At 49.4% G+C, this 27,156-nt stretch overlaps 1 protein-coding gene across 3 annotated transcripts in view; it reads left to right on the plus strand.

Moving 5' to 3' along the window:
* The window catches only part of TENM2 (teneurin transmembrane protein 2), a 1,124,432-nt gene that overhangs the window by 960,692 nt on the left and 136,584 nt on the right, over nucleotides 1–27,156 (plus strand). For all 3 annotated transcript variants that reach the window (XM_066344467.1, XM_066344468.1, XM_066344469.1), the window contains exons 9-11: nucleotides 1,376–1,571; nucleotides 4,914–5,015; nucleotides 20,830–21,024. In XM_066344467.1, coding sequence (XP_066200564.1) covers nucleotides 1,376–1,571; nucleotides 4,914–5,015; nucleotides 20,830–21,024 — 493 coding nt within the window. The remainder of the gene's footprint in view (nucleotides 1–1,375; nucleotides 1,572–4,913; nucleotides 5,016–20,829; nucleotides 21,025–27,156) is intronic.

Raw genomic sequence — 27,156 nt, forward strand, 5'->3', positions numbered from 1 at the left:
CCATCCCTCCATCCCCCATCTCCCCATCCCTCCATCCCCCATCTCCCCATCCCCATCTCCCCATCCCTCCATCCCCCATCTCTCCATCCTCTATCTCCCCATCCCCCATCTCCCCAGCCCCCACCCCCATCTCCCCATCCCTCCATCCCCCATCTCCCCAGCCCCCACCCCCATCTCCCCATCCCTCCATCCCCCATCTCCCCAGCCCCCACCCCCATCTCCTCATCCCTCCATCCCCATTTTTCCACCCCCACCCTCATCTCCCCATCCCTCCACCCCCATCTTCCCATCCCTCTATCCCTCATCTCCCTATACCTCCATCCCCTATCCCTCTATCCCCCATCTCCCTAGCTCCCACCCCATCTCCCCATCCCTCCATCCCCCATTTTTCCAGCCCCCACCCCCATCTCTCCATCCCTCATCCCTCCATCCCCCACCTCCCCATCCCCCATTTCCCCAACTCCCCATCCCCTCATCCTCCCAATCCCTCCACCCCCCCATTCCTTCGCCCCCATCCCTCCATCTCCCCAGCCCCCCAGCCCCGATCCTTCCCATCTCCCTATCTCCCCGTCTCCCCCTCCCCCTCCCCCCATTCCCAGTAGCCTCCACGGACCGCTCCATCTCTCACTGATAACTTCCCATTCTGAGCCTGGTGTCCACTGAAACAGAGCTGAACATCTAATTGCTGGCTTTTTCCGAGGCCAGGCACTGTGAGGACATGGACGTTGCAGCGGAACAGATCTAGGTCCCAAGTTTTCCTTGGCCTCTTAGTGACTATGTGACTTCTAACAAGTTGTGTGACTTCTCCAAACCTCAGTTTTCTTGTCTGTGGAATACAATACAAACAGCGCCTGTCTCGCAGGGTTTTTGCAAGAACTGAATGAGATGATGATCATGATGATGATGATGATGATAGACTCTAACATGGATGCTGTCTATTCTGTGCCAGACACTGTCCTAAATGTTACCTGATTCTTCACCCCAGTCCTGTAATATCGGTACTATTCTTTACACAGCTTTGCAGATGGAGAAAAAGGTGGAGGATGGGGAGGGGGCAGAGGAAGAAGAAGACGATGATAATGAAGAAAAAAATCACAACTTTGGATTTTAAAGCTTTTTGGATTTCATAGCTGCGGAAAAGAGATTATAACCTCTAGTGATACAACTATTAGCCATAATGATAAGCACAGTAATTGGCAACTGTTTTTGTGGTCACGTGTGTGACTCTTCGTTTTACTGGATGGGCTCATAGTACAAGGTGCCGAGATACAATATATATATTTCTCAGGTAACTAAGGCGGCGGGAGGGGCAAGGGCAGCCCACGGGACCAGGTCTGCGCCAAGTTTCACGCCTGCCTCTCCCCCCTCTTCCTAGTACGACTTCATGGAGCGCCTGGACGGGAAGGAGAAGTGGAGCGTGGTCGAGTCGCCCCGGGAACGCCGGAGCATACAGACCCTGGTGCAGAACGAGGCCGTGTTCGTGCAGTACCTGGACGTGGGCCTGTGGCACCTGGCCTTCTACAACGACGGCAAAGACAAGGAGATGGTGTCCTTCAGCACGGTCGTCCTCGGTAGGCGCGGGGTCTCCCAGGGGGCGTGTCACGAAGGGGAGGGACGGAGACGTTGTGTCTTCTCTGCAGAAGTCGCATCTTCTTCCGAGGTGGTGCCCACTGTGTGGAAGACCAGAGCCAAATCCTTGACTTAGACCTCATGTGCCCCCTCCGCCCCCCGCCAAAAATGAGACTCTGAGTGCTGCTTAAATCAGGAAGGATTCACCATGAGTCCCAAGGATTTCCGCTGCAGTGAGGACCTCGGGTCAGACCGCCTGGCTCAAGTCCTGGCCACACACACCTTAGGCAGCTCACGGGACTTTGAGAAGTGTCAGTTTCCGCTCGGCACAACAGAACCAACTAGACCCCACCTCAACGGGGCTATCGTGAGGACTAACACATAACATATAGATCTCAAAAGGTGTGATAGAGATAATAAATACTGACCATTCATAGCAGCTGAATTCCTCTTAAAATTTTAAGAAAAGCTCAAAATAAAAAGCTCTAAAAAAATCTTTAAAATAGATCAGGGAAAAGATATAGACATGAGAAGAAGAAATTATAACTTTGTGCCCACATAGGGTAGATATCAAAATGCTAACATGAAGCACCTGTCATTTTTGGCATGTTTTAGTCCTGCTTTTTATTAGCTGCCGAAGGAAAAGCTAGAGTTTTACCCAAATTTTCTTCTTATATGTGCATATAAACCCCTAAAGGAGCCATTAATTTCAGAAGATTTCATGAAGTGTTTTTGTTTTTTTTTTAAAGAAAACCCTGAGAGGCCCTGGCCAGTTGGCTCAGTGGTAGAACGTTGGCCTGGTGTGTGGAAGTCCTGGGTTCGATTCCTGGCCAGGGCACACAGGAGAGGCACCCATCTGCTTCTTTACCCTTACCCCTCTCCTTCCTCTCTATCTCTCTCTTCCTGTCCTGTAGCCAAGGCTCCATTGAAGCAAAGTTGGCCCGGGCGCTAGGATGGCTCTATGGCCTCTGCCTCAGGCGCTAGAATGTTTCCTGTTGCAATGGAGCAATGCCCCAGATGGGCAGAGCATCGCCCCCTGGTGGGCATGCTGAGTGGATCCCGATCAGATGCAATGCAGGAATCTGTCTCTCTGCCTCCCCTCTTCTCACTTCAGGAAAATACCAAAAAATAAAAAATAAATAAAAAAGCAACCCTGAGAATTTTAGCAATCAAATAAGCTACAGTTATTTTCATTAAATTTGTTATTAGGCTTTAATCTTCTTCCTAATGGTAAAAACTGGTCCTGGGTAGAACCCCTCTAGATCAGAGCAGACTGCAGACCCATTTTAAAGAGGAATAAACTGAGGTTCAGACAGCTGAGACCCTCAAGCTCCCGGATGTGGACGTGGTGGAAACGGCACTGGCTTCGGGGCTCTGCCTTTCTGCAGCGCCTTGTTGACCAAACAGCGTCTGGTTGTGGATCTCGACTACACGTTTATAGAGCGTTGACTGTGTACCAGCCCCTGGATCAGGCCCTGTGTGGGCACCAGCCCCGTCAGCCCATGGACTAGCTGTGTGACAGGCACTGCCCACGTTCCGTCTTCCAGCTGAGAAGGCCCAGACCGAGAGAACGTAAACAACTTGCCCGAGGTCTCAGCCAGTGGGTAAGAGGTGGAGTCAGAATTCAGACTTCCCAGAGCCTGTGCTCTTAGCCACCGCGTTGCTTTGAATTTCAGCCGAAAAGAAAACCCCACTCCCCATGCACAAGTTTTCTGGGGGCCAGATTATCTAACACAGCGGCTTCTGCCCCCAACCCCTTTATCCACGTGGGCCCCGATGGTGTTGCGGTAGTGGGACGCCCGCCCCCCCCAGGCCATTGCCTGCCCGCCCATCCATCAGAGCTGGGGATAGCAGTTCTCCCCCGAGGAATTCTCTCGTCTGGACTGTGTCTCAAAGACAAAGTCAGATAATCGGCCCGATCGTTGGGCAGACACCTTGACGGAGCAGTGATAGCGATCGGCCTGAAACGCGGGGAGGAGAGCAGCGTTTCATGTGGTTCCGAGGTTCTCCCACACGGAGCTATTCTCAGAGCCTTCTCCGTCACGAGCAGCTGGGAGCGCGGAGTCCCCTGCGATAGGAGACAGAAGGGAAGACGTTACACGGGTCTCAACTGGCGACGACAGCAGATGTCCCTGTGACACGGGGACGTCTTGGGGTGCACTTTGGGAGAGACGCAGCCTGCGGTCGGAAGTGCGTCTGGTCTCCGGGAAGCCAGGGAGGCGTGCTGGAAGCGCAGGGCGGATGTATGTAGGGGGGGGGCCCCGGCCTCCACGCGTGCCCAAGGCCCACGTCCTGGGCTCCCTGCCGTCACCTGCCGTCCTTTCCTCAGAACCCTGGCACCGAGCCGACAACAAGGAGGCTGTCAACACCTCGGCGGTCACATTGGAGCGTTGGGAAGAGGGGACGGGGGGGGGGGGGGGGGCTCCTTTTACATTTCACCTGCTCTGCGTCACTAGTCTTTCCCTCAGAACTCGTAGAAACACTTCAAATGGAAGGCCTTGGCAACATTAAATGAAAAATACTACTCTTTATTACAGTATCTGCTTATTCTGGATTTTTCTACCCTCCTCTGTACACGTGCGTGCACGCACGCGCGCGCACACAGGCCCATCTGGACAGCTGTTTACTGAGGACCCACTGGGTACCAAGCAAGGACCACCGTGCACTGAGTATGGAGGGTACCTGGGTGGGCCGTGCTGGTCTGCTCTCTTCCTCGGGGAGCTTGACGAGAGAAGACAGGGACATGAAAAGGGAATTATAGGGATTACAGGAACGCGGAGGACGGGTACAAAACCCAGACTGACGGAGGTGAGGAAGGAGGACGCTCAGGAGCTAGATGTTGTCCAACCTGAGACTGAAGGGCGAATGCCCCGGTCACAGGGCAAGGCCGGCCTTCCAGCCCCGCGAGGAGCCTGCGCGAAGCCCTCCGTCCTCTCGCCCGGCCCTGCGGTAGCAGAGCGCTGCCCGGACCAGACCGTCACTGCTCCACCTCTGACGGGGTTTGGTTTCAGGACCTTTGGCCTCCTCGATGTCCCTTTTCCACCAAACCACCCCCAGACCCAGCTACTCCGTGAGCACCGAAGGCCGCTACAACACCAGCCCTGGGTTCCCGCCTCGGCTGATCAGATAGATGGACGGACGGGGGTGGCTATTTCCAGGCCTCGTCCGGGTTGACCTGGCTCCTGCTTCACTCACGTCCGCTCCGTCCCCACGGGTCCCCCAAAGCCTATACCGTCCCTGGTCTTCAACACGGTCGATGGCTGACACTTACAGTGCCTCGCCAGCAGGCAGAGAAAAAGAGAACTGTTAAATTTCTTTTCTTTTCTTTTCTTTTCTTTTTCCAGATTCAGTGCAGGACTGTCCCCGCAATTGCCATGGGAACGGTGAATGTGTGTCCGGGCTGTGTCACTGCTTCCCGGGATTCCTAGGGGCAGACTGTGCAAAAGGTATTTATTTGCCCCCTGCTTCCTGCTGTGGCTGGAGAACAGAGAGAAGGGACGGAGAGGGGGGCCACCCCAGCAGCCTCCCCAGCAAACTCCCCTGAGACATCATGGGCGTCCATGCGAGCTGGAAGTCCTGACCCTTTGGCTAAGAGTAGGCTCTGATATATGAGAGTTGGCCAATATACCTCGAGGGGCAGGAGCAAGGGCAGTTCTCCTTGGCACCAAGGTGTGCTGAGAAGAAAGATTTGCTAAAAATGAGATGGTTGGATTTCCTGTAAAAGCAGACGTGAATTACCATCACTCCTTTCTTGTAATCATTAACTTCTGTGTAATGGAAGATTAAGCATCTCAGGGTTAGTAAATTTCATTCATTCTGGACGGCTATGCTCTTAATCTAGGAAGCGCTATTTATCTTGGTGGAATCGGTTTCGAATCGTATTATTAATTTATCTATCCTGCTTTGCAGAGGATGGCCGGGGCCCTGGGATTCTTAGGGGAAAAAGTAATATAAAGAAAAACAAAACAACAGCTCTCATAACAGCAAGGGAGTTAGGGGCTGCACACCCGGCTTGCAAGAGACCTTGAATGTGACCTTCAGGTGTAGCAGAGAGCAGAGCATCCCACACTCTGTAGGCATGGGGCGTGCGTGCACGGCTCTGCTGGGTAAATACGACTGAAAAAATGGAAAGAAAACTTTCACAAAGTAACACTTACCTTGACTCTGTGTTTCTTTTCTATTCAACTCTATTTCCTTAAAAAAAAAAATACTGGTTAGAACTAACTACACTGATTCCCCACCCCGCAATAGGTCCCATCCCAGTCTGAAAAACAGTGGTGGGAAGGTGCTGACCCGTGCTTCCTCAGGCACTACTGGGTCCGGTCCCGCCCTGGCCGTTGAGTATCTCTGTGACCTCGAACGTTTCTGACTCGGGAAACGTGGGGAGTTCTTTCCTAAGTTCGTTGTGAGCGCGGTGTAACACACCCACCGCTCTTAGCCGAACGCGGTGTGAGCCCTCGCAGGATTTGTTTTCGTCACTCTTTATTCATGCATGTTCTACTTATTTATATATTTTTATAGCCTGTTTGTTATTGTTGTGCGCTCTTCATTTTTAAAGATCGTCCTTCCTGGCGGTTCAGAGAACGGGCAGTGATTAACGTAGCTGCTCTGGAAATGCTAATGGGCGCCATTCCTTGTCCCCACGCTCACCACGGTTGTGGGGGAGGAAATCCTATTTTACTGTGCGATGCACAGTATCGCAGGGACTCATAATTCCCGTCCTTCTGCATGCTGACCGATCAGCGAAGGGGGTGGTGTCTTCGCACTTGGCAGTGCTGACTTCCGTTGCGCGTGCGTCAGTCTCATCCCTGAGTGGCACACAGTGGAGGGAAGCTTTGGCTAACTTGTCGGGTGCAGGAGGAAGAGAGAACATGAATCCACCAGGCAGTTAGTTCCCTTGGCTGTGTGTTTTCAGCTTAGCACACTCTGCCCAGTGGCGGGGGACACGTCTCCACGCAGACAGCGGAGCCTGGAGCGCAGGCTCCGGGGGGCGGGGCTGGAGGAAGGCAGACGGAGGGCTCACTGCGTCGTCACCACGCTGCGCACTTTTCCTGGCGGAGACTTTAAAACAGAGAAAACCTCGATATCATTTGAACGGCTGTACTTGCATAATCTAATTTTCCGGGGAGTGAAGGCATTGAGGAGAAGAAGGACAGAACCGTCTTTTTATGTGTGCCTGCAAATGGGCTGCACACTCCGCCGCACGGGCCGTGAGCTGTAAATGTATATTAACACTGACACACATCGATGCATTATTAATCCTAAAAACCATGTGTGTTCCGGCTGCACATCCAGTTACTGGCCTCTCAGCCCTAAGTACCCGGGCCATTTAAGAACGCTTCGCTCTAAATCCATTTACAGACGAGCGTCCACTCTGCATTATGGATCTGTAATGGGATGTGCGTTTAGCTGCTTAAAAGGACTCTCGGTGTGTTTTGCATTCACCACCTGTGCTGCGGCTGGGCGCACACTCCAAGTGTGCATTAGCCAAGGTGTATAATTGATCCTCGCGAGACAGATATCGAGTGGCTGTTAAGAGTAGTTACTCCTGCATACTCAAGAGCTGTTCCTGAAATCGGCCTTTGAACTTGTACATTTTGATTTAGCTGTTGATGCCTACCGTTGACAAAATTGAAGCATTTAAAGAATAAAATGGCTTTCTCCTTGTACTCCCTCCCCCCCTTTATTCTTGGCAAGGTTGGCTTAATGATGTTAGGAGTAAGCGCCCACCTCTTTGCCCCAAAGTATTTCTTCCTTTGTGTTTCTGAAATGGACACAGTTTAAGCCAGTGGGTTTCAACCTTTGGATATTTGGCAACCAGTGAAAATAGAAGAATCATTTCAGGAGCTGCTAAAGCAGAAATTGGCCTGAGCATAAGCGAATTCGACTAAGATCATTGGGTCTATAATCTTCATACAACATCAGGATGTTTAACTCTTTCACGGACTGGCAGGAAATTCCTGCAGGACCAGTCCGCAGACCAGAGGTTGAAAAACACTGGTTGAAGCTACGCTATTAACAACACTTTCTTCTGATTCTACACCCTTCTTTCCCAGACTATGCTCTTTCCCGTAACCTCTATGATTTTTGCCAAATTCATTGGCCAGAAGTATTAGTATTTACATAACATATTTCTTTATGTAAGCTCATCATGTTGACATAGATAAATTTACCTTAAAAGAAACAATGTCAAGCCTGACCGGTGTTGGCACAGTGGATAGAGTGTCAAAAACACGAGGTCACCAGCTTGAGCGTGGGGTCATCAGCTTCAGCATGGGATCATAGACATGACCCCATGGTCACTGGCTTAAAGCCCAAGGTCACTGGCTTGAGCAAGGGGTCAGTGGCTTGGCTGGAGCCCCTCAGTCAAAGCCTGTATAAGAAGTAATCAATGAACAACTAAAGTGCCACGACTGTGAGTTCATGTTTGTCATCTCTCTCTCTCTCTCTCTCTCTCTCTCTCTCTCTTCCTATCTCTTTCTCTTTCTCTTGCTAACAAAGACAAAAAAAAAAGGTCAAAATCAAAAATTAAATAGAAAAAAACTAGAATCAATGCAGTAAATAGGATATGTTAATACCAATGTTATTACCACCTATAACTCTATCAAGAGAGTAATCCTATCACGATCAGGAGCATTCAAGCCAAGTCAGCTTCTCACACACTTATTTTCTGTCAAGGATCCCCAAAGTGGTCCTGAACACATGGAAGCCAGCCCGGCTACTACTGAGATGCAAGCCTGGAACATCTTATCCTCTACATAGTGCCTCTTGAAAAGTAACAAAATGTGCTAACTACTCCTGTATGCGAATGTGACAGCCCAGGAAAAACAGACACCCAAATGTAACTGTGCTGCCTTCTAGGGTGTCAGTCTAACGATTAGTGTCAGACTTACTTGTGGTCTGTGAAGCCCCTACTTCAGGTTATTTCTAAACAACAATTAATAGTTATTAAATACTAAATATATATGTCCCAGGCATTGTGCAGAGTACTTAATACACACTCTTATTCGTCTCCGTATCAATATAAACGAATTTCTATTTTAACCAACCTTCCCAGTGTTTACAACGTTTGATACTGAAATCGTTTCAGACTCGCTGACACGTTACACAGAGGGGTACATAGGGTTCCCACATAGCCTTCACCCCTAACGTCAACATTTCAGATAATCCTAGTTCAGTCATTGAAACCGGGATAGAAACATCGATGCAAGGCCATTGTCTGATGACAGACTTTCTATTTCTGCTCTTTCATTCTGGTCCAGACCCTACGCTGAATTTTGTTGTCATGTCTCCTGAGTCCCCTCCAGTCTGTGAGGGCTCCTCGGTCTTTTCCTTGTCTTTTCAAGCGTCTTCCATGCCCTTGAGCATTCTGAAGAGCGCTGTCAAGCAATTGGTAGTATGTCCCGTGGAGTGGGGGTTATCTGATGGTGTCTCGTGACTTGACTGAGGTTCTGCATTTTTGGCAAGATGTCGCGCCCTCCTCGGTGAATCACATCAAAGATGCACTTCTTATTTTTAATACGAAAAAAAAAAACGTAAAATGCTGTTGTGTGAGTGTATGTCTGTGTGTGTGTGTGTGTGTGTGTGTGTGTGTACCTTTCCTGTGTCTTCGCCCTTCCTTACACATAAAGGCAGAGACAGCGAGAGGCTCTATCTCATAGGTCCTCCACAATTATCCATGGCTATCACAGATTGCCACTCACAAACAACTTTGGAGCGCAGGAGGTTCCTAAGTGTTACCTGGAAGTGACCTGCAGCGGACAGGGGGAGGTAATCGTGCTAGCGAGGGCGGAGAGAAAAGACAGCCGGTCCCGGGTCTCCCGTGACCCAGGACGGAACATGCCGTCTCCTGGCTGTGGCCCGTGACCACGTCCCTTCTTTCTCGATAAAAGCCCTTAGGAGGGCCAAGCCCGAGGTCCTTCCTCATCACCGACTCGCCTTCACCTTTGTCCCTCCGCTGCCAGCTGTGCCCAGGCTGCTCGAGTTCTGCCGGCTTCTGCTCCAGGCAGACTCTCCTGCCAGGGGGAGAATTTGCCACGTTAGCAAGTGAGATTCCCGTCACATCCCAGCAACCGAGTATGTGTCCTCACGACAGGAACACGGATGGACTCAACCGGCCCCATGCTGTGCCTCACGTGCCCTCAGATGTGCTGTGCGGACAGTGGCTCCCTGTCTCCTCATAAACCTGCCAGTCCCCATCAGGGTCCGCGACACACTGGCAGAGAACGGAGGAACCAGACAGCCTGCAAGCCCTTCTTCCGTAGCCCCTGTCCAGCGGGGGGCCATGCGGGGGCTCAGAAGTCAAAATGGGCCCCACCCTCACACCAAAAGAATGCATAAGGGTTCCACCACATTGTTCCAAGTCAGGAAGGGGACAGAACTTAACTCATGCATCCAACAAATGCTTCCACCGGAGCGAGGCACTGCGCCAAGGCCAGGATGCCATCCTGAGCGAGGGTGCCGGGACGCTGCCTCCGACAGCTTCCAGCCCGGTGGGTGCACACAGTACGCAGGTAGGAAGCGTGGGCTCAGCCCACAGCGCTGGGATGCGGACCTGGGACGCTGTAGACATTATAAAGGAGAAGATGGGCACGGTTCTGGAGCGGTGAAGTACAGATCTATGAAAATAGCCCATGAGCATCAGGGAACGTGCAGAAAATCCCATGGAGGAATGTCTGGTAGGGGCCATACCCTGGGCAGCGCCTTTCAGAGTGGAATTCCATTAATTGTGCAGGTGCAGTAAGCACTCTGTTCAGATGCAGAGCCGCAGGGAAAACGGCATCTCTTTCCTGGGAATTTCTCCCATTTTCCATCAGGTGCCTGTCCTGCCCTGCGCCAGTCTTGATTATCATTCAAGCCATTGTTTCGTCTGCGTCTCTGAGTATGACACAACCCCCCTGCCCTTGCGTGGCTGTCCCGTTCCTTTCATGCTCTTTGTGGTGGGCTAGGCGCTTTTGAACTGCGATGCCTTTTCTGTTTTGTTTACCTTTTTGCCTGAAGGTCTTCCGCTGACTGAAGCTGCTTTGCTGGGGTGTGCGTAGAGCACCCTTTACCTTTCCCAAGGGATCGGGGCTCCTGGTGGTTCCCTTTCGACACGGGCTCCTCCGACAGCTATGTGGTTCTGAGCTCGAGGCCCCAGCGGGCAGCAGAAACTTAACACAGCAGAGCCGTGCACATTGGGAACCCGTGTTTAATACAAAGCTGTGACACGTGGCAGCTCCTGCCGCTGAGCAGCTGTCGGGGGAGGCCCGGGAAAGGCCTCAGCCACAGGGACAGGGGGCCTTTGCTCTTCCTCTCTGGGGGCCGGTATTGCCTCCGAACCCAGCTTCTGGGGAGTCCTGAGAAAACAGAACAGGGGGTCTTGCCACTTTTCTCCTTTGAACCACAGAGGCCCCCACTACCCAGCCTTCGTAGGGCTCCCACGCTAACGTCCAATTATAACCACCATCATCGTGGCCGACATTTATTGGGTTCTCCCCATGTGCCAGCCACTGTTCTAAGACACGGAATGCTTATCACTCTTAATTACCCGTGGCCCTATTTTATGAATGACTATTATCCCCTTTCAGAGGTGAGGAAAGCGAAACGGCCTCTGAATGCCAGACCAGCCGTGAGGTTGACCTCGGGCGGTGCAAGGCACAGGGAAGACACGCTTGGCAGGCGGTGTTAGTAGTGGCCACACGGGGAAGACACGCTTGGCAGGCGGTGTTTGTAGTGACCGCACGGGGAAGACACGCTTGGCAGGCGGTGTTAGTAGTGGCCGCACAGGGAAGACACGCTTGGCAGGCGGTGTTTGTAGTGACCACACGGGGAAGACACGCTTGGCAGGCGGTGTTAGTAGTGGCCACACAGGGAAGACACGCTTGGCAGGCGGTGTTAGTAGTGGCCGCACAGGGAAGACACGCTTGGCAGGCGGTGTTTGTAGTGACCACACAGGGAAGACACGCTTTGCAGGCGGTGTTTGTAGTGGCCGCACAGGGAAGACACGCTTGGCAGGCGGTGTTTGTAGTGGCCACACGGGGAAGACACGCTTGGCAGGCGGTGTTAGTAGTGACCACACAGGGAAGACACGCTTGGCAGGCGGTGTTAGTAGTGGCCACACGGGGAAGACACGCTTGGCAGGCGGTGTTAGTAGTGGCCGCACAGGGAAGACACACTTGGCAGGCGGTGTTAGTAGTGGCCACACAGGGAAGACACGCTTGGCAGGCGGTGTTAGTAGTGGCCACACAGGGAAGACACACTTGGCAGGCGGTGTTAGTAGTGGCCACACAGGGAAGACACGCTTGGCAGGCGGTGTTAGTAGTGACCGCACATGGGATTTCGGTGGAGCCCAGGACACCTTCAGGAGAGGAAACCAGGGTTTACTGGGTCACAGGAGGCAGAGCCAGCATTTGAGAGAGTCTGTCTGACTTCAGCTCTGGTCCCCTCTCCTCCCAGCCACCAGGGCTGTCCCTCATCCCTCGTCCCTCGTCCCATCATCTTTCAGCCCCTGCTCACGGACCTCCAGCATGCTCCGCTCCCTCTTTGCTCTCTATCTTCACAGCCACCTCCCTGTTCACCAGGCCACCCCCCCCTCCCCGACGGCATTCCTCCGACCCCCCCCAGCTCCAGCCTTCTCCCAAAGCCCTCAGCACCGTGTCACTACTGTCCTCCAGCACCTGCAGTGGCTCCCAGTTGCTTCTTACAGTGGTTGTCAGACATTGCTTTAAAGGCATTTATTCGGGGAAATGGCTATAAATACATATTCCCAGGCTCTGCCCTCATGCCAGCCAACTCTGAATCCTTAGGACCAGTGTATGGCTCAGGCCTATGCTTTTCTGATTAGCCTCTCAGGGGACACTGGTGCGGGTGGTCAGGGGCCATATTCTGAGAATAGACATCACGTTTCTTAGAATGCGTTCAAGTCTTCCGTGATCTAAGCTCCTTCTGCACTGTCACCTCTCCCTAAGCCCCATGCAGCGTGGATTCCAGATGTGTGTCCCTCATAAAGCGTGATGGCTCTGCCTCTCCTCTTTGCTCATGCTGTTTTCTTGGCAGGAATGTTCTCGTCAATCCCAGTCTTTTCTACCAAAAGCTGCTTATCCTTGAAGGCTGAGCTTATAGGTCACCACCTCCCTGAAGCCCCCCTGGATAGGACCCTGCAGTCACACAGGGCTTGGCAATGTCTTGGCTGTGCCATCTTCTAGCTGGGTGGTTGCACTGCATTCTCCTGCTAGGCCCCAAGCTTCTAGCTTCCTCCTCGTACTTCCCTGCACCTGGTTTGGTGCCCAGGAAGTCGCACGTGCTCTCTAAAGGTCTGGAGACTTGAATTTAGGGGACGAAGCTTATAAAGATGAAAACAATGTCAGAAAATCTGCAGAAACCAAGGGAAGTGCTGGAGAGTATGGTTCTAATTTGTCAGATTAACCAGTGTTGAGGCTCAGATTCAAGTGAAGGAGGAAATGAGAGAGAGAGGGAAAGAAGAGAAATGAAGAAAAGAGAGTTTACAGAAAAGAAACGCCGTTTATGCCGCACGCATTAGCTCCGCAGAATAGTGACAACGAATGACAGCTGCAGAGAATGGTTGAGGCAAAGAGGGCGCTCTATCCCCTCTTGTCTTTATGATGTGATGTGCCAGAACAATTTCTGCTAATTACAATACTGATAACAAAATCTTAGAGAGAGAGAGAGACTCTTATCTACAGATTTCTTACCATGTGCCAGGCACTGTGGGTAGTACTGACTACACAGGCATTATCCCGGTTCATCCTCACGGAAACACTGTGGGGTAAGAACAGCGGTGGGATTCAGCGGGTTTGCGCCGGTTCGGCAGAACTGATACCTAATGTTTGGTTGAGTTCGGCGAACCGGTTGTTAAGATGGCACTTGTAATCAGGGTTCTCTCTGAGGTGGACGCCTGGGCAGCCGCCCAATGTGAAAATCACAAATTTACATCCCTTACTCCTTTTTAACGTTCATCTGCGCAACAGTGTATTCAACGCCCGTAGGCACCATGCACATTCCGTCCATGGGCAAAAAAAAAACAAAACTGCAAGTGAGGACACCAATCAAGAAGCAGAATGGAAATATCTTAAATAACAGTGTTACTGGGGGTTTTTTTTGGGGGGGAGGTCAGGTATTATTTAATATTTTTTCATTAATATTTTAAAATTGTTTCTTATCTATTTTTGTGTACCTCTTTCATTCTTCTTATTTTAAGTATTACATGCATGAAATACTAAACTACCTTTCCGCATATCGTTTTTTAACACTTAAAAACGGTCATTAGGCAGAAGAAAACCGGTTGTTAAATTATTTGAATCCCACCACTGGGTAGGAACCCTAGGTCTCTCATCCCCATTTAAGAGATAAAGAAATCAAGGCTGAACGGGAAGTGTCTGCAGTCACACCGCTGGTAAGAAAACAAAGGGACAGCAGTGAGTCAACAGGCCCTCCCTGTCCTTAGGAAGCTTCTAGCCTGCGGGCGCTGGTGATTTGCAGACCCATCTCGATGCTTGAATCACAGTAGGAATGAAAAGCTACAACCAGTCTGGACTTGAGCTGTGTAAAAGCTTACAGTTATACTCAGAAGAATTTAAATATTCATTATGTAATTAATGCCGTTCAGTCACACGTGCAGAAAAGAAACTTAAGACTTAAAAAAAAAAAACAAAAAAAAAAACAACCACCAGCTTAAGCACTTATCGATTGAGAACTTTTATAGCTCTCAAAATGGAGGCATCCTCATATCTCTACAGGTATTTTAAATGAATTGAATTAATCATAGACCTAAAAGTCTCTTGCGATCTTCGTTAACTTCCCTGGGTTTAATTAAAACATCTGTGCACTTTTAATTTATCGATTCATCCAACTCATATGTCATGTTTTTAACACACCCCAGCATGCTCTGCATCATTTTTTAACCCGATTTCCACTTAACTAAAGCAATTAAATTCACCCCGGATTAATTAAAGCATCTATACTTCCATGCTTAAGTCAGCATGTACGTCTTTCCCCACATGGCTCCCGGATGTCAGAGATCTGACGCACCTGATGAGTTTTTCGTCCTGGAAATTCTTCCCTGAATCACTTTTCCTGCTTATTAATGCGCCGTTTGACAGCACGGGGGGTGAAGGAAGCCGGCGCCCCTGGACTTCGGCCCCCTGAGCGGGAGTCTCTGCCCTTGTCCGTCAGAAACGCGCCCTCAGGCCTCCTCTCTTCACGGGGGTCCGGCTGGATCTCGCCCCCACCAAGACCGCCTAGAGTTTCGGTGGAGACGCTGGAGTGTCTGAGGGTTTTCTAGGCAGGGAGGTTGGGGGCGTGTTCGGTCCGGAGGTGACTGTCGTGATCAGAATGGCTGGCAGTCTCGGCATGTGTGATTTAGCCTCCTTCCTTAGTTCTGCTTTCTAATATCTTCATCTTCACTCTTCCGGCGCGGTAAGTCCTGTATCGCTCCGCCCGTTTAACAGGCTGGGAAAACCGAGGCGCTCAGGGGACCGGGGAGCTAGCTGTCAGGTGGTGACAGATCCCGTCTGCTGGGCCTGAGAGAGTGCTTTTCCCTCAGCCATGGCAGCGTTGGGCTTTCCGTCTGTTAGATGGTTTTATTTTCCAATCTGATAAGCCAAGTACAGTATTCTCTCTCATTATTATTGTTATCTATACTTATTTAACTGTCTTTTCATAGTTTTATTGGCTTTTATATTTATTTATATGTTCTCTGCCCAGACTTTCATCCGCCTGCCTCTTGTTATTGATTAGGAAGCACTCCTTGTGTATTTCAGATATCAAGCTTTATTCTGAAAAATGGGTTAAAAAAAATATTTCTTCCCAGTGTTGTCTGCTCCTTGATATTGTGTCGAGTGTTCCTCATCATATAGAAGAGCTTAAGTTTCGTGGGATCAGATCTAATCTTCTCTTTCTTCTTGTTTTCTAGAATTTATGTCTTCCTTACATATCCCCCCTTCCCCTAAAAAATAAAATCTGTCTTTAATATTTTTTTCTAATAGTTTCATAGGGGCTTTTTTCCTCCCTCTTTAACTCTTTAATGTGTATGGAATTTAATTTTGAATACAGTGCACAGTAGAGGTCAAACTTGATTGTCTCCCAAGAGGGTGGCCAGTCGCAGGGACCTGCTGGAAGTGAAACACACGTGCTTTACTCGCACTGCTTTGCTCAGCACTGAGCGGGTGCAGTCAGGAAAGAGAGTGGGACACCAGCTTTGGTTTCAAGGACTCTGGACTTTGTGTCACCTCCGTGATGCAAACATGGCGTCCTCAATTGCTTCAGGAGAATAGAGGCACCTTCATTTCTCCATCATTTTTTTTTCCTACCCCTTAAGCCAGCTTACGAACCCCTATCCGGTTATCCATTAACATTGGTTCACTCACTGGGATGCAAGGTGACTGACTGTTAGAGCTTTTGTGACAGTTCACCTGGAGGACCAACGAGGTTCAAAGATCCTCAAGCCTCTTTTCCACAGGGGTTTGCAATCCGATTTCAAATCTTTTCACAAAGAGAGGCTGTTTGACATTTCCTCTGCTCGCCTAGCCCAGCCTAGAAATGACTTGTCAGGATGCAGGCATTTCCCTCTGCCTTTGCGATGAAGCCTCCTCCTCCTCCTTGACTTCTCCTTCAGGTATTCTGCCGACTGCCAGCCCCACGTAGGGAAGACTCGTCTTCCTGAAAACCTCAGGCGCGGGTGCCTTGTCCTGACCCTTCCCACCCAAGTAAATAACACCGATTATTCTTCTCATCCCTTACAGAGAACTTTGGTAGAAGAGTGGTGGTGGTGGTGGTGGGGGGGGGGGGGATCGCTAGCTTGATCATTAAAATGAGCTTTACACCATTTAGATGAATCTAAATTATGTCACTTTTTTTTTTTTTTTTTGTCATCAGCCTGTTAGTTAACAGCCTGTCAGTCGTTAGTGACGATGGTAATTTATTTTTCTTCTGCAGGAGTCTTAGAGCTTCCATTTACTAGATTTAGTGAAACAGGAATAGTCATTTTGTACAAACATTTTAATTAATTATAAATAGTAGCTTGAATGCACAAGCCTTAGGCAGAAGATATGGCGGGGGAGGGGGATTAAAACACGCTACACATGATTCCAGAACCACCTACTGCCCACAGCCAGAGAAGACTGCGGTGGTGTCATGGGTGGCGGAGAAAGTTACGTCAGATTACCACCACTGGGTTCCCATTGCCCAAGCAATGATGACGGGGGAATAAAAATGGAGACTAGTCAGGTCAGAGAGTTCTCCATATTCTGAATGCAGCCCTCCTTCAGTATGTTTGCTACATGCTCACCCGGAATGTGGTAAAAAAAAATGCAGAACACTGTGATGTTCTCTGGAAAGTGGGGCACTCAACGGCTTGGCTAATGTCACATTAAAAAGCAGAAGGAGTGAAGCTCTCTAGTAATCCCTTCTGCCTCTGCGATTAAGCCTCCTTTGACGTGGCTTTGACGGTCTCACCTTGAAGTCATTCTTCTCCTCTGGTAGATTCCTAGGGATAAGAATTCTACTGGGAATGATGTGTGTGCCCCCAAGAGTTCTCACAACTCTCCTATGATTCCCAAAGAAAAGATGAGAGTTCTCCATTAGCGTTACCTGACACTCTTCCACGGTGGTGGTGGTGGTGATTGGGGGGTGTGTGTGTGTGTTTATATACATGTGTATGTGCACACATTTGATTTCTCATATGTGCCTTGACCAGGGGGCAGGGGTACAGCCGACCGAGTGACCCCTTGTCAAGCCAGGGACCTTTGGGCTCAAGCTAGTGAGCCTTGCTCAAACCAGATGAGCCCGCGCTCAAGCTGGCAACCTCGGGGTCTCGAACCTGGGTCCTCCACATCCCAGTCCAACGCTCTATCCACTGCACCACCGCCTGGTCAGGCACATTTGAGCACTACAACATCTTTAGTGTTTGTAAGCCTTGAAGTCGGTTTGGAGATGCAGTCTGAAATTCAGGAGAGAATTGCAAACCAGCTAGCTGTTGGTTCCTGTTTCGAGTCCTTGAACACGTGATCTCAATACTTCATCAGCTCTGGGGGATTATTTTTTTTTGAAGGAGAAAGTAGGTCTCAGAGAAGTGCAGTAATCTTGCCCACATCCCGCAGTAAGTGATGGGCTACGTGTCATACCCAGTTCTTTCTGGAGTTCATACCCTTGTTCTTTCCACTTCTCTTCCATATTATTACCAGGCAAGGTGGGAAGTCTGAATTGTTCTGTCCTGTAACCTGATGTTCTGTCCTATAACCTGATATTTAAGAGTGTGGATTTAATGATAGTAAAAATATGAGGAGAGTTATTAATACAATTCACATCCAGCCTCTCGAATAAGGTCTAGGCTGAGCCCTACACACTGTAATGCTCTGGGTTGAGTTATGTCTGAGAATGAATCAGTTAACCCAGGAGAAAGTACTCTCTATCTCTCCTGCAGTTCAGCTGAGTGACCACTGGAAGGCGCTCAGCTGGCATTTGTACCCTTGCCCTGATGGCACATGGATTACTAGAGAGCTTCACTCCTCTTTAACCAACCTTCTGCTTTTTAATGTGACATTAGCCAAGCCATTGAGTGCCCCACTTTCCAAAGAACACCACAGTGTTTTGCATTTTTTGCCACATTCCGAGTGAGCATGTAGCAAATATTCTGAAGGAGGGCTGCATTTAGAATATGGAGAACTCTCTGACCTGACTAGTCTCCATTTTTATTCCCCTGAGTAATTTAAATAGGTCACATTTTAAATTTGATTTCCCTGGCACCGGACTTTAAATAAAACCCATTCATACCCTGTAGACTTTTTTTTTTTTTTTTTTACCACTTGGCGTATATGAAGACGAAAAGTTATTTATATACAAATGAAGAAAATAATCCTAACTGTATTTCATCAGTTAATAAAGTCCACAATTATTTGCTTCTTACTTCTTGTCCCCTCCACCTCTTGGGAGGAGCGAAGGGGCAATGGGAGCCCAGTGGTAGTAATTTGATGTAACTTTCTCCACCACCCATGACACCACAACAGCTTGTCCGATACATAACCCTCTGGTTGGAAACGGCCCTGGGAACTTCATCTCACGGGGTATGTGTAGCCGCCCTCTCACGGCTTTCCTGCTTGGCTGTGTGAGAGTAAAAATGAGGTAAGAAATGATGAGTAGCCTAGACTTCCCCCCAGAAGATATGTCACCTGGATCAGAAATGGCAAGTGAGTTTGCTTTTGAATGCCAGGTCTGCCTGCTAGCAAGTGACAGCCTGGGCACGACATTGAGGGTTTTGAGCCCCTCTCTTGGCCAGAGGGACAGGGGTCATCATCAATCAATGACCCTTGCAGAGGTGCAGGAAGGGAGACTTGTAGGACAGGTGCACACGTGTGCCATCCCTGAGCTAGAGCTTAGCGTGAGTCTCCCAAGAACTAAATGAACATGGAACAGGTGTACCTTGTCTTCAAAGCCCTCTCAAATCTTCAAGAAAGCCCATAATTCCTCACACTAGCTCCTATTTGCACAGTCCCTAATTTGAGTCTTGGGCACCCTGGGTTCAGCGCTCTTTCTTCTACCCTCTCTTAGTCAGCGCGGGTAGCAACTGTCCAGATGTCTGCTTCAGAGCCCCGGAAATGGAGAACATCCTCCCAACATTTAGACAAAGTTCATCTGAAATTAAGACGTAGCTTTGATGGTCTCACCTTGAAGTCATTCTTCTCCTCTGGTAGATTCCTAGGGATAAGAATTCTACTGGGAATGATGTGTGTGCCCCCAAGAGTTCTCACAGCTCTCCTATGATAAAGTGTTTTGGGGAGGACCGTCCCCTCAGTCATGTGTCATCTGTGAAGATGTTTTTGTCTTAGACCCGTTTACCATTAAGGTAAAGCATGCACTTCCCCAGAAAAAGGGAAGGGACCCAATTCTGGACATCGGTCTGTTCACATCTGTCATTAATGGCTGTTGGGTGCTTTGCCCATCGCCTGACCACTTGGGAATCCCTGATAAACGAAACACAGGAAGAACGCTTCCTTAATCAAGCCAACACGGATGAACGCGGCACCAGAAGGAAATCAACAGTGGTCCTGTCCTCGAGTCGTTTTAGGATATCGTTAAGAAATTAGACGCTCACAGAAGGAACGTTAGTTACTATGAAAACTAAACAAAAGGCCCTGGCCGGTTGGCTCAGTGGTGGAGCGTCAGCCTGGCGTGCAGAGGTCCCGGGTTCAATTCCTGGCCAGGGCACACAGGAGAAGCGCCCATCTGCTTCTCCACCCCTCCCCCTCTCCTTCCTCTCTGTCTCTCTCTTCCCCTCCTGCAGCCGAGGCTCCACTGGAGCAAAGATGGCCGGGGTGCTGGGGATGGCTCCTTGGCCACTGCCCCAGGCGCTGGAGTGGCTCTGGTTGCAACAGAGCAACGCCCTGGAGGGGCAGAGCGTCACCCCCTGGTGGGCAGAGCATCGCCCCCTGGTGGGCAGAGCATCGCCCCCTGGTGGGCGTGCCGGGTGGATCCCGGTCGGGCGCATGCGGGAGTCTGTCTGTCTCTCCCCGTTTCTAGCTTCGGAAAAATACAAAAAAAAAACAAAACAAAAAACTAAACAGAAGCAGGACAATGGGGTGGGGAGTGAAAAAGCGGGAGGAGGGGGGCATTGACTAGAAGAATGATCTGATAAGATGTATAATTGCTTCATGGGATGGCGGGGGACGGGGGGACGGGGGGACCATTTGGGCTGTATGCACATGCGCACATGCTGCATTCTTGGAACCCCGGTAAACCAGGCCTTCGGGGCAGCGTCTCTGTTGGTCGTTTCTGAAGGTCTCGGAAGGCTGGTGCCGTAGCCCAGAGGCGTGTCCTCGTTTTCAGGCCCACATGAAAGCCAGGTGGGAAATGTAGGTTCTTCCACACACTGACCTGGAAGTGCAGAGTCCGGAGCCTGGACCTGACCGCTCACATCCCACTCTCGGTGGACTCTAAAAGGACACGCTTCTAGCCTCTAGCCCTCACCGCGCAGAGCGATCATGATGATTAAGTACTAAATAACACGTAAAGCAGTTCCGTGCCCAGCCTGGCACACATCATAAGCCTCTAATTGGTGGTGACTGCTGGCATCCGTGGCATTTTTGTGGTGGTGGCGATGGTGGTTATTGATTATTTGAAGATGGCTCCGCCCTTCTGTGGCCAAAGCCCCTGGCCTGGAAGGTTGCAGGCTGAGCTGAAACGCCGGGCAGGCTCTGTCCCCTGGGGCGGCCCCAGCCCTTCAGGCGCTGGTCCCCGTGACCCCGTACTCTGTCTCTGCTTTTGCAGCCGCCTGCCCTGTCCTGTGCAGTGGGAACGGCCAGTACTCGAAAGGGACGTGCCAGTGCTACAGCGGCTGGAAGGGCGCCGAGTGCGACGTGCCCATGAATCAGTGCATCGACCCTTCCTGCGGGGGCCACGGCTCCTGCATTGATGGCAACTGCGTCTGCTCGGCTGGCTACAAAGGCGAGCACTGTGAGGAAGGTGAGCTCCACGGGGCGGCGGGGGGGAGGGGCGGGCGGCGGGGGGGGGGGCGGGCGGCGGGGGGGGGGGGCGGGGGGGGGGGGGGGGGCGGCGGCGGGGGGGGGGGGGGGGGGCGGTGCCTCCTGAACCCAGCCTCTGCGCTCTGCCACGGAAACGCCAGCGTTTTGTACAGAAAACTTCAAACCCCTTGGCTTTGATGGGTTTTTATATTGTTAGGAATTTTACATTTTATTTTTCAATGACATTCTGTTTTCGATACTATTTATTTTGTAGTAGTTTCAGGTATGCAGCCTATTGTGCTGGACTACTTAAGTTGTAGAAAACAAGGCTTGTAGATGGTTCTGGAAGGAATGTTTTGTGTTTATGTTGATTAGCTCCTTTTCTCTTTCTCCTTTATTATTTTCCTCTTTAAATTGCTTCCTCTGCCTTTATCCAAAGCTAATTTGTTTGTTTGTTTGTTTGTTTTGCTTTACTGTTCTTGGTAACCTAAGACCCCACATATATCTGTGTAAATATTTCTGCAAAAATGAATACCACTAGAAAGCGGTCAGGCTTGAAAGGCCATAGGTGTCCGTGTCGCGTGGAGACACCGTGTCGGTTCCCTGAGATCACAGAGTGAGAAAACGGGTGGGGTGCTGTGTGGGGCTGGGGGCTGCTGACCCTGAAGGGTTCCCTACAGCACACCAGCACACGTGGGTGAAAATCAGGGGGTGTCATAAACTGCCTCCAGTGTGACAAAGCATGGCCAGGGACCAGGCGTGGAGATCGGGAGAGTGTTCAGAAGCCAGCGCTAACTAGTCCTAGTCACTCCGCTTAGTTCTTTCTGAGGAGTTATTTGGTACCAAGGTGTTGGGAGCACCCGTGGTCCTTATAAAGCAAGGGAGTTCAGCCACGCTGCCTTCTGCCTTCCAGAATATGGTCTCCAGGTGTCCCTCTATTGCTTCTCCCACGGAAAGAAGCAACCGCAGTTGCTGGAAAGGGAGGAACCTAGGTCCTCTTGCTCCCCCTCCCCACTCCTCGCCTTTGAATTGGTTCAGTGTTGTCTGCCAGCTGAGCACATGTTCTCTGAGCCCGTCCCACCCATGACACATCTCAAACAGCCTTTTCCCCACACCCCTTGGTCCCAGTGGGAAAAGAAGTGTCAACTCATCCAACAGACTGAGGGGAACAAGTGAAGCCCACTGCCTGGGAAACAGCTTGAGATGACCACCCAGGATGTCCCCACAGAAAAGAGCCTATTGCACTGCCAAGGGGACAAGGAGGGACCTCAGGTGCTATGAAGTTCTCAGATGCGAGTGAATCCATCGTCCCATTCCACTAATTTATGGATCTCCGGGGTTCTATGCCAAATAACTAATCATTACAGCCCTCACCACAAAGCAGTGACGGTGACATCCTTAGAGACCCATGCAGCTGCTCCCTTTGTGAAACCTCCCGTTTCACCATTTTTAGACCTATGGTGACAGAGAGCTTCCGTGGCATTATTCTTCTAAGATTTTCTAATATATCGGCAGTAATGCCTTTAATGGGGCCCAGAACTCTGACCCCCATCCCCTCCCCCCCGATCGTTACTTGTTCAACTCCATCGATACTGTTTCCTCTATTATAAAAGGTAGCCTCCCTCTCTCTGCCTGCATCCTGAGACCAAATTGGGAACTGGGATGGAGGAAGAACTGATTTAATAACCCTACTTAAAAGGTTAAAGTTCTTAAAGATAAATGGATCGCAGGAGGCAAAGCTGCACTCACTGAAAACAGGGGAGAGGCCAATTACCATGGCAAGAAAGGTTAAAAGGACCCGTCTGCATCCATCCTTCGGGCAAGAGGAAAAGTGGGCGAGCAATGGACATTGCCCATCTTAGAATGTTTCCCTCCAGTAAAGAGTGTGCCTATCTGGATGCGTAGAAATCCCAGTGCTGGCCCTGGCTGGTTGGCTCAGTGGTAGAGCGTCGGCCTGGCATTCAGGAGTCCCGGGTTTGATTCCCGGCCAGGGCACACAGGAGAAGCGCCCATCTGATTCTCCACCCCTCCCCCTCTCCTTCCTCTCTGTCTCTCTCTTCCCCTCCCGCAGCCAAGACTCCATTGGAGCAAAGTTTGCCCAGGTGCTGAGGATGGTTCTATGACCTCTGCCTCAGGTGCTAAAATGGCTCTGGTTGCAACAGAGCAATGCCCCAGATGGGCAGAGCATCGCCCCCTGGTGGGCGTGCCGGGTGGATCCTGGTCGGGCACATGCGGGAGTCTGTCTGACTGCCTCCCCGTTTCCAACTTAAGAAAAATACAAAAAAAAAAAAAAAAAGAAATCCCAGTGCTTTCTCAACGTCCTGACTCTCCCAACCACTCATACCTTATATGTTCAGAATAGAATTAACCGTCCAAGAAGGCGAGGAAGCCACGCGGCTCACAATGAAAGGATGGAAATCTCCATTGATTTCCACTCCCCAAAAAGAATGAGCCGGGTGATTCGTATGCTGTTTTCAAAATAGGAAATGGAATCAGAAAGTCTAGATCAGCACTTTTTCTTCCACTTAGCTTTCTTTTTTATTATTATTTCTGATATTCATCATAGTCATAACATTCAAACAATTTACCTGAAATGGCCGTGGCTATAAAATCAATAGTTGCCATCCTCTGTTTTTTTGCTGCATAAACATTGTTTCACTATTAACAAAAGTTGCACAAGAAAATGAGAGAATGCATCTGTGAGGTTTCTTCAGTGGTGGTGGGGGGGGCGCAGGGAGGCGATGAGAGAGGAATTGACATATTAGCTTAAATCGCTCTGTTTTCCTGTCAGTTTCATGGGTGAGTCATTTTTCAATGACATTTAACTTCATAAACGTAATTCATGGTTCTCTGGGGGTTTATAGTACATATTGTTTATGAAACTCCTTGACCTCCTTTCTTATCCTTAGGGATGGAAACTGCATTTGTAACCCTTTTTTTGTCAAACCTATGGAGGGCCCAGGACTAAATGAGTTCTAATGATTTCAGCTGCCATGGGGCGGGGGGGGAGGGGGGCAGGTGTTGTAAGGCACATGGCACTTCGCTGGTAAAGGCCACTGTCCCCCTTTTAAGTATAACACTGGTTCTATTTATAAAGCTTCGTAAAATGCTCTCTGTCCCTCCTGCCTGCTGACGACTCTAAGGACGTGGCCACAAGACCATCTTAGGAAATTGGAACCAAATTGAACATTCGTGCATGAAACCGCTCCTCTCAAAGTCTGAACTTAGTTACCCCATCAGCTGCTGTAATTATATGGCACAAAGGGCATATTTACTGGTATCCCTGACCAGACAAAGGGTTAGCTCATATTTCTAGATATAATAAATGGTTCTTTTGGTGACATTCCCGGTCCTGACTAATAAATCTCTGTGGGTTCTCTTCCTTCCTCCATACTGTAAGTCAGGAGAAAGAAAACTGAACTCATTTATCAGGAAGGAAAATGCCATTGTATTTGTTTATTTTCGTATGTTACTTTTGAGTTCATTCTTTAAAAAAAAAAAAAAAGATTATGATATAGTTTTTGAGGGTTTTTTTTTTTTAGTATTTTCTTGTAAGCTCCTAGCTGTTGGCACCTCACTGAACCTTCTCAGTGGGTAATTATAAACGAAGGGTTATTCTGGAGACACGTAGCACATGAGATATTTTTGTGTATGTTTCGATTTTGCTGTGTTAGGAATGGGGGCAGGATAAAAAGTAGAACTCAGGGATTCTCTTTTATTAGAAGACTATGGAAAAGATTGATTCTGAAAGAATTAGTTCATAGTTTGCAGGTCCCCAATTGTACAGTGTTCTTCCCCAAAGCAAGAAGTCATTAACACCATTTTTCTTGTCGGTCCTTCACCCTGGAAATTTGTCCCATTAACGACAAATGCTCGTAGCCATGTCCGTCCTTCATTCTTACAGGACTTGTGTATTGAACACCTGCTGTGTTCCCTTAACTGTGGGCACGAGACGCCAAAGGCATTGCACAGCCTCTGCGTAAATGTCTTCCATGTGCTTGGCCTCTTCGTCCCTCCACTTGCATACAGGTGTGCTCCTCCATCCTGAATGGAGCAGGTCTGAAGGTATCAGAAAGGGCTCCTAGCATCAGGAGTTCTAATCCCCCAGACAGTGAATTCAACATGAAAGTGATTATAATCAGAGCAAGAAACATCATCGTAACAAGGCCAAACAATAATAAATCACTCAAATTTACCTTTCTGAGCGTGTATTCCTGATTTTTTTTTTTTAATCAGTGGTAGCTTCTGTTTCCCCAGGGATCAAGTCGTTTCGAACTGATTTCCATAAATAATATCTTCCTGGGAATATCCAAATGGAATAATGTCATCTTTTTTTTTTTTTTTTTGTAGTGAGAGTAGGGGAAGCAGAGACAGACTCCTGCATGCACCCCGACTGGGATCCACCCGGCAAGCCCACTAGGGGGCGATGCTCTGCCCATTTCAGGCCCTTGTTCTGTTGCAACTGCATCCATTTTTTTAGCACCTGAGGCGGAGGCCATGGAGCCGTCCTCAGTGTCGGGGCCAATGCTCTAACTGAGCCATGGCTTCAGGAGGAGAGGAAAAGAGACAGAGAGAGAGAGAGAGAAGTGAGAGGGAGAGGGAGAGGGGTAGAGAAGCAGATAGGCACTTCTCCTGTGTGCCCTGATTGAAATGTTCTGTGGGCGTCCAGGAATCAAATCCAGGATATCCACACGCCAGGCCGATGCTTTACCACTGAGCCAACCGGCCAGGGCCTGGAGAAATATCTCTTAACACTGAAAATTCTTGTACTTGTTTTTAGGGAGGGGTGCTCTTTGGAAAGTTCATGGAATATTGTGATTCCTAATAAATCCAAACTCCTCAAGTCTGATGTCCCCAAGAATGAAATCATTTGTGGCATAAAAATCTAAATAATGTCATATTTAGAGCCAATATATTCTTTCTAAAGTATACCATTATAGTGTATATCATAAGAAAGAAAGAAAAAAGACACTATCCTAAAAAAGCTGGTACTCCACCCCCCAGGGATAACTATCTCAGTGTCATGATGAACTCTTTACTGGACCAAAATCTTGCATGTTTCAATCTTGGCATTGGGCAAGGAGAGATTTGAAAACCTTCCCTGAGAATTTGAACCACAAGATGGCACGCACATACAGGAATGAATTACACGATCAGCCTGGTCCAAACACTTCAAGAGAAAAATTGGAAGAGGTCTCAAGCTGGCTCTGCCCCCAAGTGATGGCAGAAACGAACGCTTTAATCTAAGCCAACAGGCCTGATTTCCAAGATGTTAAAATGGAGGCCATGTATGTCTTAGTCAAATAATGTGATGAGACCACACTGTTTTTCTGATTCACAAGGTTAACATCGGGCCCCCTGTAAGACCACCCCCCATTTTCCATTCAGACCTTTGTGGTATACAGAGCTTTCTTCTCCAAATTCCTAGGAATACCTAAGGAAGCTGGTCTTCTTCTAAAAAGCCCTGTGAATCAACCCCGGGCTGGCTGGATGTCTAAAGTTTCTCTCCTGTGAAACGTCCTGCCCTCAAAACCAGCCTTTGCGGCTCATTCCTATTCTCACTTTGAGTTGACTTCAGAATAATAATCTTTGAGATACACCACTGGGTATACAGCCACTCTGATTACTGAGATGGTCAAAGAGTCAGACCAGGAAATTGGCAAGAACAACAGCGACCAGAATCTGACTTCAGTAGTCCACGTGACTGTCTGGTGGAAGGTGGTTACCATGGCCAATGAGGTACGCCCATGCAGTCCAGCCATGACTCTCTGTAGGAAGGTTGTTCCCATTGGATTAGTTCCACACCCAACCTCACATCCTCTCTCCTGCATGTTTACTAACGCCTCCAGTAGGTATGCGCTCAGAGAATGAAACCTTCTGTTAGGTTCTGCCTGAGTGGAACAGTTAAGAAAGCCAACCATTTATGAAGTTTACTGGTTTTCCCTCCAGTCCTCTGTTAGCTTCTGAACTCAAGTATGAGTGAGGTTAGAATGAGCCCCTCTACTTTTCCTTCCAATAATGAGGGGTAATCGGGCTCAGCAACCCCGCACACACAGAGATCACCAGTGTTCATGTTCCACGCTTGGAAGCTCTGATGTGGTTCAGTTAAGGCACTAATGTTTATAGATGCAAG

This window comes from Saccopteryx leptura, chromosome 6 (assembly GCF_036850995.1).
Source record: "Saccopteryx leptura isolate mSacLep1 chromosome 6, mSacLep1_pri_phased_curated, whole genome shotgun sequence".
Taxonomy (NCBI): Eukaryota; Metazoa; Chordata; class Mammalia; order Chiroptera; family Emballonuridae; genus Saccopteryx; species Saccopteryx leptura.